At 43.4% G+C, this 17,376-nt stretch overlaps 1 protein-coding gene and 1 long non-coding RNA gene across 11 annotated transcripts in view; one reads left to right on the plus strand and one right to left on the minus strand.

Annotated features, from left to right (window-relative positions):
* Positions 1-17,376, plus strand: part of LOC105471851 (uncharacterized) — a 331,670-nt gene that overhangs the window by 6,226 nt on the left and 308,068 nt on the right. For 9 of the 10 annotated variants that reach the window (XR_011612027.1, XR_011612024.1, XR_011612026.1 and 6 more), the window contains one exon: positions 4,785-4,908. This is a non-coding gene — a long non-coding RNA (uncharacterized lncRNA). Of the gene's footprint in view, positions 1-4,784; positions 4,909-13,601; positions 17,368-17,376 lie in introns of those variants that run through there. The other variant, XR_011612022.1, reaches the window with a different exon arrangement.
* On the minus strand, positions 11,447-12,546 carry LOC139357945 (prothymosin alpha-like). The gene has a single exon (XM_071077147.1). The coding sequence runs from the start codon at positions 12,458-12,460 to the stop codon at positions 12,125-12,127; it is 336 nt and encodes a 111-aa protein (XP_070933248.1). The 5' UTR covers positions 12,461-12,546; the 3' UTR covers positions 11,447-12,124.

Here is a 17,376-nt window from a genome sequence, read left to right on the forward strand (position 1 = left end):
GTGCCAACTCCCAGTAGCTGTGGGCAATGGCAGGTTACAGAATCTCTCTGTTTCATATCACGCTTTTCCTCAGGTTTGAATTGAGGATCTTAACATTTCCTGCCTAATAGCATGGTTGTGGGGAGATAAAACAGCTTATTTAATGCTTGGGAACAGGGAAATGTTGAATAAATTGTAGTTATTAATAATAATCAGTGACTTTGTGCACCATTTCTCTGTGGTCCACTTTCTGGAATGCAAACTCAGAAAAGATCAGTTCTTTGGCTTTCCCTGTTCCTCATCCCCTCCCTCCTGGCCGTGGTGAGGTGGATGGGCCTTTGAGACAGAGACTACCAGGTGGAATGCCTGGGATGCATATGCATTTAAACAGACTGATAAAAATCACCTATAATTTTTCAGTTAGATTTTGTTCTACAATCTTTTCAGCCATGTGTGCCATCAGAGTACAGTGGTAGATATTTGGCAATGCCTTAGCAGTTTTGACTAGTGCGTTGTGTGCTAGAGGGGGAGGGCTGGGAGACGGGGGAGGTTATGCTCCCGGACCCAAAGATGACTGATTGGCATTGAAAATAGATTCGGGAAAGATAGAAAGTTCCAAATAATCTGAAAAGTGATCTCGACTACGAACACTGCTCTTACTCTTACTTAATGTTTTTACTCAATAGTACTTTCTCATGAGGTTAGGAGAATTAAACAGATGTATTTAGTGATTATAAGAATAAAATTGGTGCTAAGTCTACATTTGACAAGCATTGCTTTGGAATTCTAAATATATGGGTTTGAATTTAAACGACCCCTTAATAGCTGTGTAACTTTTCTAGTACTTATCTCTTCTGAACCTTTCATTTTTTGTTAATCTCACTGGGTTAATGTAAAGTTGGATGTAAATAAGGTAGCCTGTAGTCTTGGGACATATTGGGTACCCGAGATAAAGCTAATACACTCTCCTCCTCTAATTCTTCCCTGAACTTCCTTTCCAACCCTGTCACTGTTTGTTTCTGAGCATGGAGAGGAGATTCCAACTCTCAATGCACTTTAGACGTCCTTGTTATAATCGTCCTTGTTATAATCTACCATCTTGTTCAGGCCTGTAATGTGATTCATTTGCAAAATTTATAACTGGGGTTTCCAAACTCTTTTTTTTTGGTTAGGAAAATCCAGAATGCTGGTTACTACCCTTAAACAGGTCTCTGTTTGTTTGCTTTTTCTAAAAGGAATATGTCTAAAAGATGTTTTGACTCAGCACACTGTTTTAAAAGACACCCGGCCAGGCGCGATGGCTCATGCCTGTAATCCTAGCACCTTGGGAGGCCAAGGTGGGCAGATCACCTGAGGTCAGGAGTTCGAGACTAGCCGGGCCAACGTAACGAAACCATTACTCTACTAAAAATACAAAAATTAGCCAGGTGTGGTGGTGCATGCCTGTAATCCCAACTACTCAGGAGGCTGAGGCGGGAGACTCGCTTGAACTCGGGAGGTGGAGGTTGCAGTGAGCCCAGACTGCACCACTGCCCTCCAGCCTGGGCGACAGAGCAAGACTCCGTCTCAAAAAGAAAAAAACAAAAAGACAGCCATTGGACAGTAAACTAAGCCTGTGTTGAAAAATTTGAATCGAAATGGTCTTTGATCTTTGAATCAATATTTAGCATAGGGTTATTATAAATTACTTATTTGTTGTTCAGTACTTGAAACCAAAGCAAGAGGAAGAACTAACAAGTCCACATAATTAAAACTGGAATCAAATCCAGATTGTTTAATTATTGATAAATATCTATGGTTTATTCATAACTTTTCTCCCTTCCTCTATTTAGATGGCCTTAAGGTCATTCTATTTGCAGTGCACTATTCCAGAAGCTGAGTAGGGAGAAAATGAAACTCAAGTGAATTATATTACTCTTTGCGATAATACTTTAATCAGCTTCAGAGATTGAGGGTAATTGTGAGTTCTTAGTGAGGGGAAGCAAGGATGTAGGCAATCTGTAATTTCAGACAATTCCTTAAAACACAACCTAAGAACCTCTTACATTCTCAGAAAAAATGAAAAGCTGTGTCAAATGGTGGGTCATGTAGAGCTTCCAGCTGCAGCAAATATAGATACAGGAAGCCCAGTTAAATTTGAATTTTAGATAAACAGTGAATTAATTTTTAGTACATGCATTTTCTGTGCAATATTTGGAAGATGAAGGGGTGGCCTACCCCTCCACACCTGTAGGTATTTCTCATCAGGTGGGACGAGAGACTGAGAAAAGAAATAAGACACAGAGACAAAGGACAGAGAAAGAATAGTGGGCCCAGAAGACCAGTGCTCAGCATACAGAGGATGTACACCAGCAGTGGTCTCTGATTTCCCTCAGTATTTATTGATTAGTATTTTCACTATCTCAGCAAGGGGAATGCGGCAGGAGAATAGGGTGATAGTGGGGAGAAGGTCAGCAAGAAAACATGTGAGCAAAGGAATCTGTGTCACAAGTTCAAGGGAAGGTACTATGCCTGGATGTGCACGTGGGCCAGATTTATGCTTCTCTCCACCCAAACATTTTAGTGTAGTAAAGAATAACAGAGCAGCATTGCCACCAGCATGTGTCACCTCCTGCCACAGGGCGGTTTTTCTCCTATCTCAGAATAGAACAAATGTACAATCGGGTTTTATACCGAGACATTCTGTATAATGTCCCAGGGGCAGGCAGGAGACAGAGGCCTTTCTCTTATCTCATCTGCAAGAGACCTTCCTCTTTCACTAATCCTCCTCACCACAGACCCTTCACGGGTGTCAGGCTGGGGGACGGTCAGGTCCTTCCCATCCCATGAGGCCATATCTCAGGCTATCTCAGTGGGGAGAAACCCTGGACAATACCCGACTTTCCAGGGCAGAGGTCCCTGCGGCTTTCCGCAGTGCATTGTGCCCCTGGTTTATCGAGAATGGAGAATGGCGATGACTTTTACCAAGTGTACTGCCCCGTAAACATATTGTTAACAAGGCACATCCTGCACAGCCCTAGATCCCTTAACCTTTATTCTATAGAACACGTGTTTTTGTGAGCACAAGGTTGGGGCTAAAGTGACAGATTAACAGCATCTCAAGGCAAAACAATTGTTAACGGTACAGATCAAAATGGAGTTTGTTATGTCTTCCTTTTCTACATAGACACAGTCACAGTCTGATTTCTCTTTGCCCGACATATCCCCCTTTTCTTTTTGACAAAACCGCCATCGTCATTGTGTCTCGTTTTTGCGGGTTGCTGTCTCTTCGGAGCTGCTGGATATACCTGTAGACTAACAACAGACAGAACAGGCATGCAAGGATTGATACAGAATTTACAATAGTGGAACTTTTGATGGTTTTAACCCAAGTGACGGGGTTAAGATTTGTGAGGCCACCAGCAGCTTTCACGATTGCCTCAGTTCCTGGCACCACATTTAAATGGGCTTTTGATACCTCAAAAATTTGTTCTTTTAATTTTGAAATATCTAAAGTAAAATTATTTTCTCTTTCTTGTAGATAGCATTTAACCATGTCCCAGTGATGCTCAGACTCATTATGGGCTTGGAGTGTAATACAGAAATCTGACATATTCTAGTCACACTGTAACTGAAAAAGATATTTCAAGCACATGAGCCTATCTCCCATCCAAATGACAGTTTGTCTAAGATCATTAATTTGGTTTGCCAATTTTGATTTATTTGGGTCTGAGAATTCCACTATTTTGAGGAATTCTTTTGCCAATTATTTACATATTCTGCAGTTTGAACAGCAGCTGCAGCAGTAGCTGTGACTGCAGTAAGGCCCATAATCACTGCAATCAAAGTAAAAATAAATCTTTTGGATCTAGTTAGAACTCCTTTTAATACTTTTGTTAAAATACAGATGGATGACGAAGCTTCCCATGGTCGGTCTATGGACACAGGGATCCACACGCCCTCTCTTGCCCTCACCAGCAGAATATGGTGCTACCACTTAAAAGTTGAATCAATGCAAGGAAACAATCTACAATTTTCACAGTTGTAGTTTGGGAATCTGGTTTAATAATTATGTTTCCTACAACTAGCGCATAAGGGGGTTTTACACAACTCTGCGAAGGAATTGTCAGATTGGAATTTAGGTGGATAGTATAATATGGCTTACGATCTCTTGTTCCTATAGCTTGATTTCCAGACCAAATTCTAATGTGGTGCGAGAACACAGTAAGCTTCCATTATTCTGGATGTTCAGGACCAGTAACAGGACTAACTAACTTTGGTCGAGGTGATGAAATTACCTTTTCACCCCATTTCCATGGATAGGGTGATTTTAACCTTCTATAAACCTGGTCCAGCTTTTCAGTTAAATCACTATCGTAGCCGGATTAATGGGGCAGATGGATGGGGCCTGTGAACATGAGTGAGTCTGGTCCGTACAATTATAATATAATTGGCCTCGAGGGGCCCAGTCTGTAATAGTTCCAAATTTATTGTTTTGTAATACCACCACCGTTATTAGCCACACATTCTTTCCAAACTAAGACTTCCAGGCCTTTGATTCTTTGGGAATTTCCTTGGGGCAAGGCTTCCCCTTAGGCCTAAATTTTAATGATCTTTGACAAGAAGAGTCCTTTAAATTATTTATCTTGGCCCAAGTGACATTCCATTTACCATGTGATAAGTAAATCTACTGGTGGCACTGACAGTAGGTACTTCTACTAACCAATTTTGGGTTGTAGGCATTAAACATCCTGGTGCCTTCCCTAGGTAAATAGGAGGATAATGATACCCAATGGAAATATTTATCATTATTCCTTCTTTTTTAGGTTGGGCAGCGCAACGATCATCTGTGGGGCCTGGTACCCATGCACTGTTATTAACATATACTTCAATAGGATTATCCATCCATGTGACTGCTGGAATTAAGGACGGGAAAGGCACATAGGTCAAGTAAGTATAATTAGCTGCAGCTGCTTCTGCAGACATGGGGAGACATCACCGTTGATATAATCATCAAAGCTGCAAGCAGCATATTCTCTGGAGTTCATGTTACCCTTGTGTTTTTTAGGCTTTTTTTTTTTTTTTTTTAAACTAACTGTGACAGCTTCTTTAATTGGGCCCAAGTCAGCGGCTCCGCTTTCTTGGTGGATGGCAACTTCATCTCTTCCTCTGATATCACCATTTTTGTTTACCTGGCGAGTCAGTGATAGTCGATTGCCGGTTTTCTGTGTCTGTGGAGGTGCCTTTTTCTGCATCTCCAATGGGTTTATTGTAGAACTTTAGATGTCTAGTGGGTATCCAAACAGGAAGCTGATTTTTCTCCTGGTGAAACACAAGCAAAGCCTCTTCCCATGGTATCACCTTCCCTATTTTCCATGTCCTATTTTTGATGTCTTTTTACCAAATCAGTTTTTCTTTATGTGGGCTGTTTTTTTTTCCCCAGTAAAATGTTGTTTTGCAGAAGTAGCGGTCTGATTTTTATAAATGTTTAAAAAGTGTAAAGTATAGAGTGCTAGGTTAAGTTGCATCTGGGGAGTGTTATACTCCTTTTTCCTTTATTTGTTTCGCCCATTGAGCTTTGAGTGTTTTATTAGTTTTTTCAATTATGGCCTGTCCTTGGGAATTATAGGGGATTCCTGTGTATGTGTAATTTTTCACTGATTTAAGAATTTTTGTAATGTTTTACTACAGTATTCTGGCTCATTATTTGTTTAGTCGTGTTTTATGATTGGAGAGAATGTGTGGGGAATTGAGAGAGCAATGAATGATGTTCAGGTCAAGTAGTAATGTGGCTGAGACCTGGTCACAGTGCCTTTAATTTGTGTAGTGCTTTGCCTCACTCGCATGTTCTTACATATCCGCCTGAAGACATGACAGCATAAGCCTTGAGGGCAGCAGAGCATGGAATACTCAGAGAAATTCTAAGTGGAATGGCACCCAAACTTGGAAGCAGTACCCATAGCAGATGTCCTTGATGGAGGATCCAGGCAAGGAGACTATCTTGTTCCTCCTCATCACCACTTTCCAGTGTTTATGAATGAGACTTATGGGCATGTAAAGATTGAGATTGCCTGGTGATTTGATCAGTGTCAATTCTTACAGTTTTAGGGATTGCCATTGTGTATTTTCTCTATTTAGACCTTTTCCAATAGACCCAGGAGTGCTGGGAAGTGGAAGAGGTGGAATTATCTACCCAGAAGGTAGAGAAGCTTGAGGTGATAGTTTAGGGCAGGGGTTCCCCAACCTTTTTGGCATCAGGGACCAGTTTCATGCAAGACAATTTTTTTTCAGACGGAGGGAGGGGGCAGTGCAGTGGATGGTTTGGGGTTGATTCAAGCACATTACATTTATTGTGCACTTTATTTATATTATTATTACATTGTAATATATAATGAAGTAATTATACAACTCACCATAATGTAGAATCAGTGGGAGCCCTGAGCTTGTTTTCCTGCAACTAGACAGTCCCATCTAGGGAGGATGGTAGACAGTGACAGATCATCAGGCATTAGATTCTCATAAGGAGCGTGAAACCTAGATCCCTTGCATGTGCTGTTCACAATAGGGTTTGTGTTCCTATGAGAATCTAATGGCACTGCTGATCTGACAGGATGTGGAGCTTGGGCAGCGATGGAGGGAGGCTGTAAATACAGATGAAACTTCACTCACTCACATGCTGCCTACTTCTTGCTTTGTGGCCCTGTTCCTAACAGGCCATGGACCGGTACCGGTCCCATCTCTCATCTCTCTCCTCCTGTTAGAATTAATGACACTGAACTTGTATCTTTTGGTTTGCATGTCCTCTTGAACAATGAATATTTTTATTTTGAGTGCGTGTATTTTTAAATTCATATAAATTGTATTGAGTTAGGTTTAGTCATTTGTTAGGTTAGCCGTTTGTTTACTTTCTTCCTTTAAGCACAATATTTTAAAGATACCTGCACACCAGTATAAACCTGTTGCTTCTAGCAAATTGCTTTCTAATATTCCAAGATGTGCATCCACTACATTTTTACCTATTTATTCTCCTAGCAGTGGGAACCCAGACAACCTTCAACTCCCATCCAGCACAAATAAGGCTGCAGAAAACATGAATATGAATATTTTTGTACATGTTGTCTTACGGAACTGCTTATACGTGTTTTTGGAGTATGTAGCTACAGGTGGAATTTCTGGGTCAAATAATGTTTGTTTACTTATTTCGATTAAGGATTGTCAGAGTGCTCTTCTGAATTGCTGTGCTTGTCTACAGTTCACCAGCAGGGTATTACCTGGCTTCCTAACTTTTGCTTAACAGATACAAAGTTATAGCTCATTCTTTTCATTTGTATTTACTCTTATTCATGATTTTGAGCATCTCTTCAAAGACTTGTTCATTTTGGGGGTTTTATCTTCTGAAAATTGCCTTCCCCTAGGTCTTCTTTGTCCATTTCTCTGGATTATTATCTTTTCCTTGCTGATTTGAGAATTTCTTGTGCATTCTGAATATTCTCCCTTTTTAGTTTTAGACATCACAAATAACTTTTTCCATTCTGTCATCTATGAACATTTTTCATGGTGCTTGTTGCTAAACAGAAAATTTTAATATTGATGTATTCGTTAAGTATTTTTGCATCATGTTTTGTGTGTTTGAAGTTTTGCTTTAAAAATCTCTTTTGTCATTAGGTTACAAAAACAGGTTATCATCTTTTTGAATGGAATGCACTTTTTTTTTTTCTTGAGATGGAGTCTCACTCTGTCACCCAGGTTGGACTGTAGTGCTGCCATCTTGGGTCACTGCAACCTACACCTCCTGGGTTCAAGTGATTCTCCTGCTTCAGCCTCCTGAGTAGCTGGGATTACAGGTGCATACCACCATGCGTGGCTAATTTTTGTATTTTTAGTAGAGACGGGGTTTTACTATGTTGGCCAGACTGGTCTCGAACTCCAGACCACAAGCAATGCACCCATCTTAGCCTCCCAAATAGCTGGGATTACAGGCATGAGCCAACTTGCCTGACTGAATGGAATACACTCTTATCCCTACACTTTTACCTCTCACATTTAGTGTTTATCTAGATTCCTCCTTTGCATAAGTCGATAGACTGGAATTCAGCTTTATTTTTTCCATATGTTAAGCTAAAGCCATTTTAAAAATATGATCTATTAGCCATCAGTGCTTTCCCCATTATTGGAGATGGCTACTTTATCATATACGAAGTTTCCACATACTCGGCCTCCAGTCTTTGGGCTTTCTGTTCTGTTCCCTGACTGTGTGTCTACTCTGGTGACATGCCACCTGGGGGCATTGGTCCTGCTCTGGGGCCGTCCTGCTGGCTGGCAGAGCAGGTCCCATAGCTGCTGCTTTTTCAGATTGGCTTGGTTGTTGTGAGCCTTTCATTCCTTCCTGTACATTTTACATTAAGATTTCTTAAGCTTGACTGGGGTTGTGCTGAATTTGTGTTAATTTAGAAATTGTGGCTGGGCGCGGTGACTCACGCCTGTAATCCCAGCACTTTGGGAGGCTGAGGTGGGCAGATCACAAGGTCAGGAGATCGAGACCATCCTGACCAATATGGTGAAACCCCATCTCTACTAAAAACAAAAAAAAATTAGCTGGGTGTGGTGGCGCGTGACTGTAATCCCAGCTACTTCGGAGGCTGAGGCAGGAGAATTGCTTGAATCAGGGAGCCAGAGGCCGCAGTGAGCCGAGATCGTGCCACTGCACTACAGCCTGGTGATAGAGCAAGACTCCATCTCAAAAAACAAAACAAAACAAAACAAAAAGAAATTGTATTAGTAGATGTAATTCTTTTTCTACAATGTTTTAAAGTAATGACCACATTTAGAATTTTTCTTTGGCTTTTTCTTAAACATATAGATTTTTATCTATGTGAGTTTTTTTCATCTGCTCCTTTCTGCTAGTCTGACCCCTGAATCCTCTCCCCAGTACCCGTTTCCCACCTCTCTTGTTAACCCAGTAGTGTGGGACACCACCACCCCGTCCCTAGCTGCTCACCATTATCCCATCAAAATCTAATTAAAAGACCCCTCCAAATTTCCCAATGTTCCCCAATACCCCATCTCTCTCACCCACCAAAAAGGCCTACAGGCCATTATAAACAAGTTCTGCTTGTGTGGTCTCCTTAGACCAACTCACTCTCCATATAACACCCCCATCCTCCCTGTTAAGAAATCAGATGGCTTGTACCGGCTCGTCCAGTACCTCTGAGCCATCAATTAGGCTGTTGTCCCTACTCATCCTGTAGTCCCTAACCCCTATACACTTCTCTCTCTTGTCCCCTCCAACAGTACCCACCATACCGCCATTGACCTAAAGGATGCCTTCTTTACCATTCCCTTACACCCTGATTCCCAAAACCTTTTTGCTTTCACCTGGACTGACCCTGAGACCCTTCAATCACAACAACTCACATGGACTGTCCTCTCCCAAGGCTTCAGAGATAGTCCTCATTTCTTTGAACAAGCCCTAGCCTGAGACCTCACCTCCTTAGACCTTTACCCCAGCCATCTTCTTCAATATGTGGATGACCTCCTTCTCTGTAGCCCCTCCCTAGAAGACTCTCAAACTTACACTATTACCCTTCTAAACTCTCTTGCTAATAAAGGATATAAGTTCTCCCCTTCCAAAGCACAACTCTCCACCCCAACAGTAACATACTTAGGAGTCCAACTCTCTCCCAGGGCCTGAGCCATGACCCCAGCATGGGCAGCCTTAATAGACAGCCTACCTCCACCTTCCTCTAAGAGTAAAATTCTCTCTTTCTTAGGACTGACAGGCTTCGTTAGGATATAGATTCCCAACTTTGCCCTCCTAGCTTGCCCCCTCTATAAAGCAGCCAAAGCCACCCTCAGTGAACCCCTGAGCCCCTCACATAACATACTCCTCAGTTTCCACAAGCCCCAAACTGCTCTTATGACTGCCCCAGCCCTGTCCTTACCTGATATCTCCAAACCTTTCACTCTCTATACTGCTGAAAGCCAAGGGATATCCCTCGGTGTCTTAGGGCAACAGGAAAGAAATCCTCCTTCCTTTGCCCCTGTAGCTTACCTCTCTGAACAACTAGACAACAGTCAAAGGGTGGCCAACCTGTCTTACAGCACTAGTAGCAGCGGCCATTTTAGCTCTGGAAAGCAAGAAACTTACATTCGGCCAAAACACCACTGTCCACAGTCATCACAATTAATGAGATCTCCTCTCTTCTGGAGGATTAAGCTCCTTTTCTCCTTCCCGGATCCACTCACTCCATGCCCTCTTTATTGAAAATCCCGAATTCTGTCTTGCCAAAAGTGCTCCCCTCAACCCGGTGTCCTTACTCCCCATGTCCTCTTCCTCTCCTACTCATTCTTGCACTGACATCCTAGACCACCTACAGCCACATTTTTGAAACATCTCTGAGCCTCTCACCAACCCCAATGACCAACTATTCACAGATGGCTCTTCCTGCGGGCCCACTGACTCCCCCAAAGTGGCTAGATGTATGGTCGTTTCTCTTAACTGAGTAATTAAAGCCAAGCCCCTATGCCCAAAACCTCCTCCCAAAAGGCAGTACTCACAGCCCTCACTAGGGCCCTAACTCTTTCCAAATGCAAATGAGCCAACATTTACACAGACTCCAAATACACCTCACATTCTGTATTCCCATGCCACCATCTGGCAGGAGAGAGGATTCCTTACTGCCAAAGGCACCCCCATCACTAACAGACCCCTCATTTACCAACTCCTTCAGGCTGTGAACCTCCCCACTAAAGTGGGAGTTACACACTGTCAAGGACATCAAATAGGATCAGATGAGATCTTAAGAGGGAACAGAAAGGCCAATAAGGTAGCAAAGGAACTCTCCCTTTCTTCTGCACCTGCCTTCCTCCTCATTACTCCCACAATCCAACCCCAATATTCTCCCACCAAAAAAGCTTCGCTACTACAACAAGGAGCTTCCTTCCAAGGAAACTGGCTAGTGAAAAATCAAAAACTCATCCTCCCCCAAGAACAAACCAAAGAAATTCTAACATCCCTTCACTAATCTTTCCATATTAGTGCCTACCCCCTGTATCTTCTCCTTTGCCCATATTTCTCTTCCCTGCACCTATTTGCCTTACTAAAAGACATAGCCAGTTCTGTCTGCCTAGCCAAAGTATATTTTTCTTGTGCGGAACTTCAATCTATGTGTGCCTCCCTATGAATTAGACTGGTACTTGCACCCTAGTCTTCTTAAGCCCCAAAACTGACATTGCCCCTGGAAATCAGAGTTTACCAGTCCTTATTAAAGCTCAAGTCCATCAACACAGAGCCGTACAGCTAACACCCCTGCTTATAGGACTAAGAATTGCCACTGCGACAGGAACAAAGATAGCAGGCTTGTCCACCTTCCTGTCCCACTATCACTCCTTTCAAAAGATCTCTCAGACAGCCTACAAGACGTAGCCAAATCCATCCTTACTCTCCAATCCCAAATAGACTCTTTTTTTTTTTTTTTGTTAGAACAACTCAGCAAAATAAAATTCCTGTTTATTGTTGGACAACATTGTTTCACACATACATCAAACAGGCCAAAAAAAATAAACAGCAACTTCATAGACAAAAAAGGAAAAAAAAGAAACCTTTTATCTTTGGCCTTTTTAACCATCTCATACAAACCAACTACTTATAGTACAGCTAAGTACATACACAAAAAAGTTACTGGAATGCTCGGAATAAGATTGTTTTTCTCTTGTCGTTTTTGCTTTTTTTACAAGGTTTTTTTTCTCCTTTGAGATTATAATGAACACGGTCACACCACAAGTAAAGTCAGAAGTAGGACAGAGAACGCTCCGAAGGCTGGTTTGGTCATCCGAGATCATTAAAAATGGCTGACCCTAACAATATGTACAAAAATATAAAATGTAAATAAAAAATACAAACAAATTTCCTTTTTAAAGTACTTTTAAGAAAAAAAGCAGGGCCTTGGAAGTTTTGGTTCTTTTTTCCTCCCCTGTTGCAAATTCTCATGGTTTGGGTTGGGTGGTGGAGAGCGCGTGTCATCTGCGGGTGGCACTGCCCACGGTGGGCGGGCGGGCGGGCCTCTCTACTCGAAGGTGACCACGTTTAGATTCTGAGACGGGAAGTGGAGGGTGAATAGGTCACGGCGGCCTTTTTTTTTTAGTTTAACTTTTCCTTTTTTGCTGTCTAGTCATCCTTGTCGGTCTTCTGCTTCTTGGTATCAACATCGTCATCCTCATCATCTTCAGTTGCCCGCTTGCCCGCAACTGACTCAGCTTCCTCATCTTCATCTCCATGCTCTTCCTCACCATCACCTTCTTCTTCCTCCTCCTCTTCCTCCCCACCTTCTTCCTCTTCTTCGTCTACCTCATTGTCAGCCTCTCGCTCCCCATTTTCCTCATTCTCAGCATTCCCGTTAGCAGGGGCGTCTCTTCCATTTTCTGCCTCTTCCACAACTTCCTTCTTCTCCTTTAAGTCCTTGGTGGTGATTTCGGAGCTGGTGTCTACGGCTGCGTCTGACATGGTGGGGCACGCCGGTGATGCGATGCAGGGGATTTTAAAAGAAAGCGAGAGTTCAGGGACTCTGGCGATAAAGCTGCCGGAGTCCGTGGCCGCGGAGGAGGCGCACGGAGGAGGCGGAGGAGGAACAATGCAAAGATGGCTTTTCAGAGCAGCCAGTGGGGGCCCAAATAGACTCTTTAGCAGCAGTAACTCTTCAAAACCGTCAAAGTTTAGATCTCCTCGCTGCCGAAAAAGGTGGACTGTGCATCTCTTTAAGAATGCTGTTTCTATACTAACCAGTCAGGAATTGTACGAGATGCTGCCTGACAGTTAAATAAAAAAGCTTCTTTGGGTATATACCCAGTAATGGGATGGCTGGGTCATATGGTACATCTAGTTCTAGATCCTTGAGGAATCGCCATACTGTTTTCCACAATGGTTGAACTAGTTTACAGTCCCACCAACAGTGTAAAAGTGTTCCTATTTCTCCACATCCTCTCCAGCACCTGTTGTTTCCTGACAAGAACAGAAAACCAAACACCGCATGTTCTCACTCATAGGTGGGAACTGAACAATGAGATCACTTGGACTCGGGAAGGGGAACATCACACACCTGGGCCTATCATGGGGGGGGAGGGGGGAGGAGGGGTGAGGAGGGGGGGAGGGGGGAGGGGGGAGGAGGGGGGAGGGGCGAGGGGGGAGGGGGGAGGGGCGAGGGGGGAGGGGGGAGGGGGGAGGGGCGAGGGGCGAGGGGCGAGGGGGGAGGGGCGAGGGGGGAGGGCGGAGGGGGGAGGGGGGAGGGGGGAGGGGCGAGGGGGAGGGGCGAGGGGGGAGGGAGGAGGGAGGAGGGATTGCATTGGGAGTTATACCTGATGTAAATGACGAGTTGATGGGTGCTGACGAGTTGATGGGTGCAGCACAGCAACATGGCACAAGTATACATATGTAACAAACCTGCACGTTATGCACATGTACCCTAGAACTTAAAGTATAATAATAATAATAATAAAAAGCTTCTAAAATCAGTCAATGCCTTTCAGAGTCCTGGTCCCAGTAGTTTTGTAATTCCTAGGCACCCTGGCTACTGCCCCTCCTAGGCCCTGCCATAACCGTTTTTCTCCTTTTAGCATTTGGCCCCTGCCTCTTACGTCTCCTTACCCAGGTTTTACGAGATGGTATTAGAGCCTTCACCCATGGAACAGTACAAGGCATGATGCTACTCCAAGGACACCGACAGCTCCAGGAATGGCAGTCCCTACCATCCAGCCTCTCCCACTAACCGTCGCCCCTACCCAGCAGGAAGCAGCCAGATGACAACGGTGCCCCTCTTCTGTTACCTACTAAAAGGCTAGAATGTTAAGGACCCCAAAAGAATGCAACAAGCCCCCTCCCCTAAATGCAGTTTATATTTCTTCCAAAAAGTTGCCCCTGCCCCAAGTTCCCAGAATGACAGGTACAGCTATAACCACTCCCAGGCTAAACCATATCCTGATACCCTGAGCCAAGTAAGGCAAGAACTGACAATTGCAGATGTAGACACACCCCAAAAGCCCCTAAACACCCCCACACCCTCTCCAGAAAATACTTACACCCCCTAGCCTGTAAGCTCAGGTGCTGCCTCCTCTGACTGTTAAGGAGCAGCCCGGCAGGTTAATAAATTTGCTTGCCTGACTTTAGGTCTTCTCATCCTTTCTCTAGGCTAACGTTACACTTTCTACTTACCTCGGCGTTGCTTCTACATTTCCCATCTTTTTAAATCATTTCCTGCTATCCCTCTGTCTGCAAGAATTCCTCCATCTGATCTTTCCTTCATTAATAACTTGTTTTTAAGATGTAGCTATTCTACTATGTATTTGATCTGTTGTGTACTTCTACTATTCTACCTTTCATACTTCATTTGGGTGGCATGTGATTTCTTATTTTGTTCCCACACTTTGGCAAGTGCTCTCTGGTTGTCTTTCTTTTGAGGTGGCTGTGTTCCCCAAGGGTCCAGTTATTCTGGCCTGTGAACTTTGGGAAGCTGAGGTAGATGGATCACAAGGTCAGGAGTTTGAGACCAGCCTGGCCAACATGGTGAAACGCTGTTTCTACTAAAATTACAAAAATTAGCCAGGTGTGGTGGCAGGCACCTGTAATCCCAGCTACTCAGGAAGCTGAGGCAGGAGAATCACTTGAACCCGGGAGGTGGAGGTTGCAGTGAGCCGAGATCGCGCCACTGCTCTCCAGCCTGGCAACAGAGCAAGACACTATCTCAAAACAAAAACAAAAACAAAAACAAACAAAAATATATATCTATAAAAGATTGTAAGCCTTAGTTTTCTTACCTGTAAAATGGGAGTAATATTACTTTCCTGATGTATTGCTGAACATTCGAATGTGTTTGAACTGTCAGACATATAAATGCTTAACACAGTGTCTGGTGCAAAGACTCCTTACACTCTAAGTCCTTTCGTACTTGGCGTGGGGCACTCCATCTTCCCCTTTAGCAAGGGGCACCCATTCTCATTGCTGCCTTCTGCAGATGCCCTGATTCATGGAGTTGGTTTGAATACCCTGAGCTTACTGGGATATTTAGCATCCACAAGACAACATCAATTTTTCAAATGTATCACCAGGGCTTTCAAACACGATTATGAGATAAGTTCTTCATTTGGCAAATGGTATATTGTTAAGCTCATCCTCAGGTTGAAGTGAAAGTTCAATTGTCATTCACTATGTCATCCAGCCTGGCTTACATCTCAAGCTAGAAAAAAATGTGCATCTAACTTAGCAGAGACAAAGCCTCTGGGCAGATTTTCTCTCCACAAAGTGTTCGCTGTTGTCCCATCTCTATTCCTGGGGAAGAAACTAGATAAAGTGGGAGGCCAGGTCCTACCATGTGAGCCAAAAAATGGGGGGAGCTGGGGTACAGAGGTCAGGGGACACAATGGAAAAGAATGCCTTAAAGCAGTGCTAGAGCACATGCTGGGGCTGAGGTGGGGAGCTACGTGCCTGTGTGTGCACACGCATGCGCCCGGAGGGATTGGAGAGCCAGCAAAGAAGGGCAAAGGGCAATAATTGGAACAAGAAGAAAGGGAGATTGCCTGGTTAAATACCACAGGTAGTGCCTCTAGCTGAGTTTGTGCCTGCTCCTAGCTACAAGTACAAAATCAATATTCTGGAGCAAATAAACACCTGTGAGAAGGTTCTGACTGTTCTCTTTCATTTCAAGAACATTCAGGGCTTCCTATTTTTGGAAGCTGTTGTCTTTCACTTTCAAAGTGTGTCTCTCTTCTCCCTCTCTCTGTTATTTCACTCCTCCAGGGCTAGGAAAGGACCTGCTTGCCCCTGGTTCCTTGGAGCTCAGGCCCATTTTCGATTCTCTCCTAGCATCTTCCTTATGTTACTCTCAGGCTGACCTGTTAGCTATTGGTATCTATCGTGCAAACAGGCTTTTCAAACCCTCATGGGGGTGGGGGGACCACTCTGCAAACTCAACCCCTTTTGGTCCAGTTGTTTAGCTTCCCCTGTGTGTTCATCACACAGTCAGAGATAAACTCTCAGAGAATAAAACATGTCCTTTTTGACACTTGATGGCATGAGCTGGGCCCCTGGCATAGTCTGCTATGGCCCATTTGTGGAAGCCTGCATGTGTAACCCAAGCAGAGAGGGGATGAACAATCTGCAGCATCAGGAATTCTGCTCTGAACAGACTCTAATTCTAAGACTATTCATTTAGTGAAGTAATAATTTTTTGCTTTCATTACTGGATTAGCAAGTTGGTGTGTTTTGCGTTTTTACTAATATCCTTGAGGTATGTCTTAGGAAATATTAAATACTTGGCCAAGATTGCTGTATTATTTATTATTCATTAGGAACTAAAAAGATTATTAAAGGTCTTGTATATGCCTCATGGGAGAGAGCAGTACTCCACCTGCTTTAAACATGTAATATATGCTAAAATGTACTTTTTTGGTCTACAGGTCTGTGAGTTTTAGCAGATGTATAGGTTAGTGTAACCACCACCAGTCAGGAAACTGGTCCTACCATCCCACAAAACTCCATCGTACTTGCCTTCGTAGTCGCATTTCCCCCTGACCTGTAGCCTCTGGACACCACTGATCTGTTCTCTATCATTTAATAGTTTTATCTTCACAAAAGTATTATAAATGGAATCACACAGCATGTGACCTTTTGAAACAGACTCCTGTCACTCACCGAAATGTTTCTGAGATTCATCCAAGTTGTTGCCTGTGTTAATAGTTGGTACATTTTTGTTGCTATAATATCCATTTTATGGGTGGACTACAGTTTGTAAATCCATTCACTAGTTGAATGATGTTTGGGCTGTTTTCAGTTTTTAACGATCATGAACAGATGTGCTATAAACATCCATGTACATATTTTTTTTGTAAATATGAATTTTCATTTCTCTAGGGAAGAGGTTGGCAAACTTTATCTATAAAGGGCCAGATGGTAATTTTTCTGTCTTGTAAAGTCACGGGATCTCACTGTGTTGTCTGGGCTGGAGTGCAGTAGCTGTCATACGTGTGATCATAGTGCATTGCAGCCCCAAACTCATGTGATCTTCCTGCCTCAGCCTCCAGAGTAGCTGGGGCTATAGGTGTATGCCACCACGCCTGGTTCTTAGATGGTAAATATATGAAGATTTGTGGACTTTGTGGTCTCTGTTGCAATTACTCAACTCTGCTGTTATAGTATAAAAACAGGCAGAGATAATATGTAAATGGATGAATGTGGATGTGTACCACACGCTTTTTTTTTTTTTTTTTTTTCTGAGAGGGCGCCTGGCTCTGTCGTCCAGGCTGGAGTGCAGTGGCGTGATCCTGGCTCACTGCAAGCTCCACCACCCAGGTTCATGCCATTCTCTTGCCTCAGCCTCCTGAGTAGCTGGGACTACAGGCGCCCACCACCATGCCTGGCTAATTTTTTTTTTT

Source organism: Macaca nemestrina, chromosome 13 (genome assembly GCF_043159975.1).
Source record: "Macaca nemestrina isolate mMacNem1 chromosome 13, mMacNem.hap1, whole genome shotgun sequence".
In the NCBI taxonomy this organism is placed as follows: Eukaryota; Metazoa; Chordata; class Mammalia; order Primates; family Cercopithecidae; genus Macaca; species Macaca nemestrina.

Excerpts from the sequence above, each read along its gene's own strand:
- LOC139357945 (XM_071077147.1), bottom strand. The coding sequence starts at position 12,460 with ATGTCAGACGCAGCCGTAGACACCAGCTCCGAAATCACCACCAAGGAC.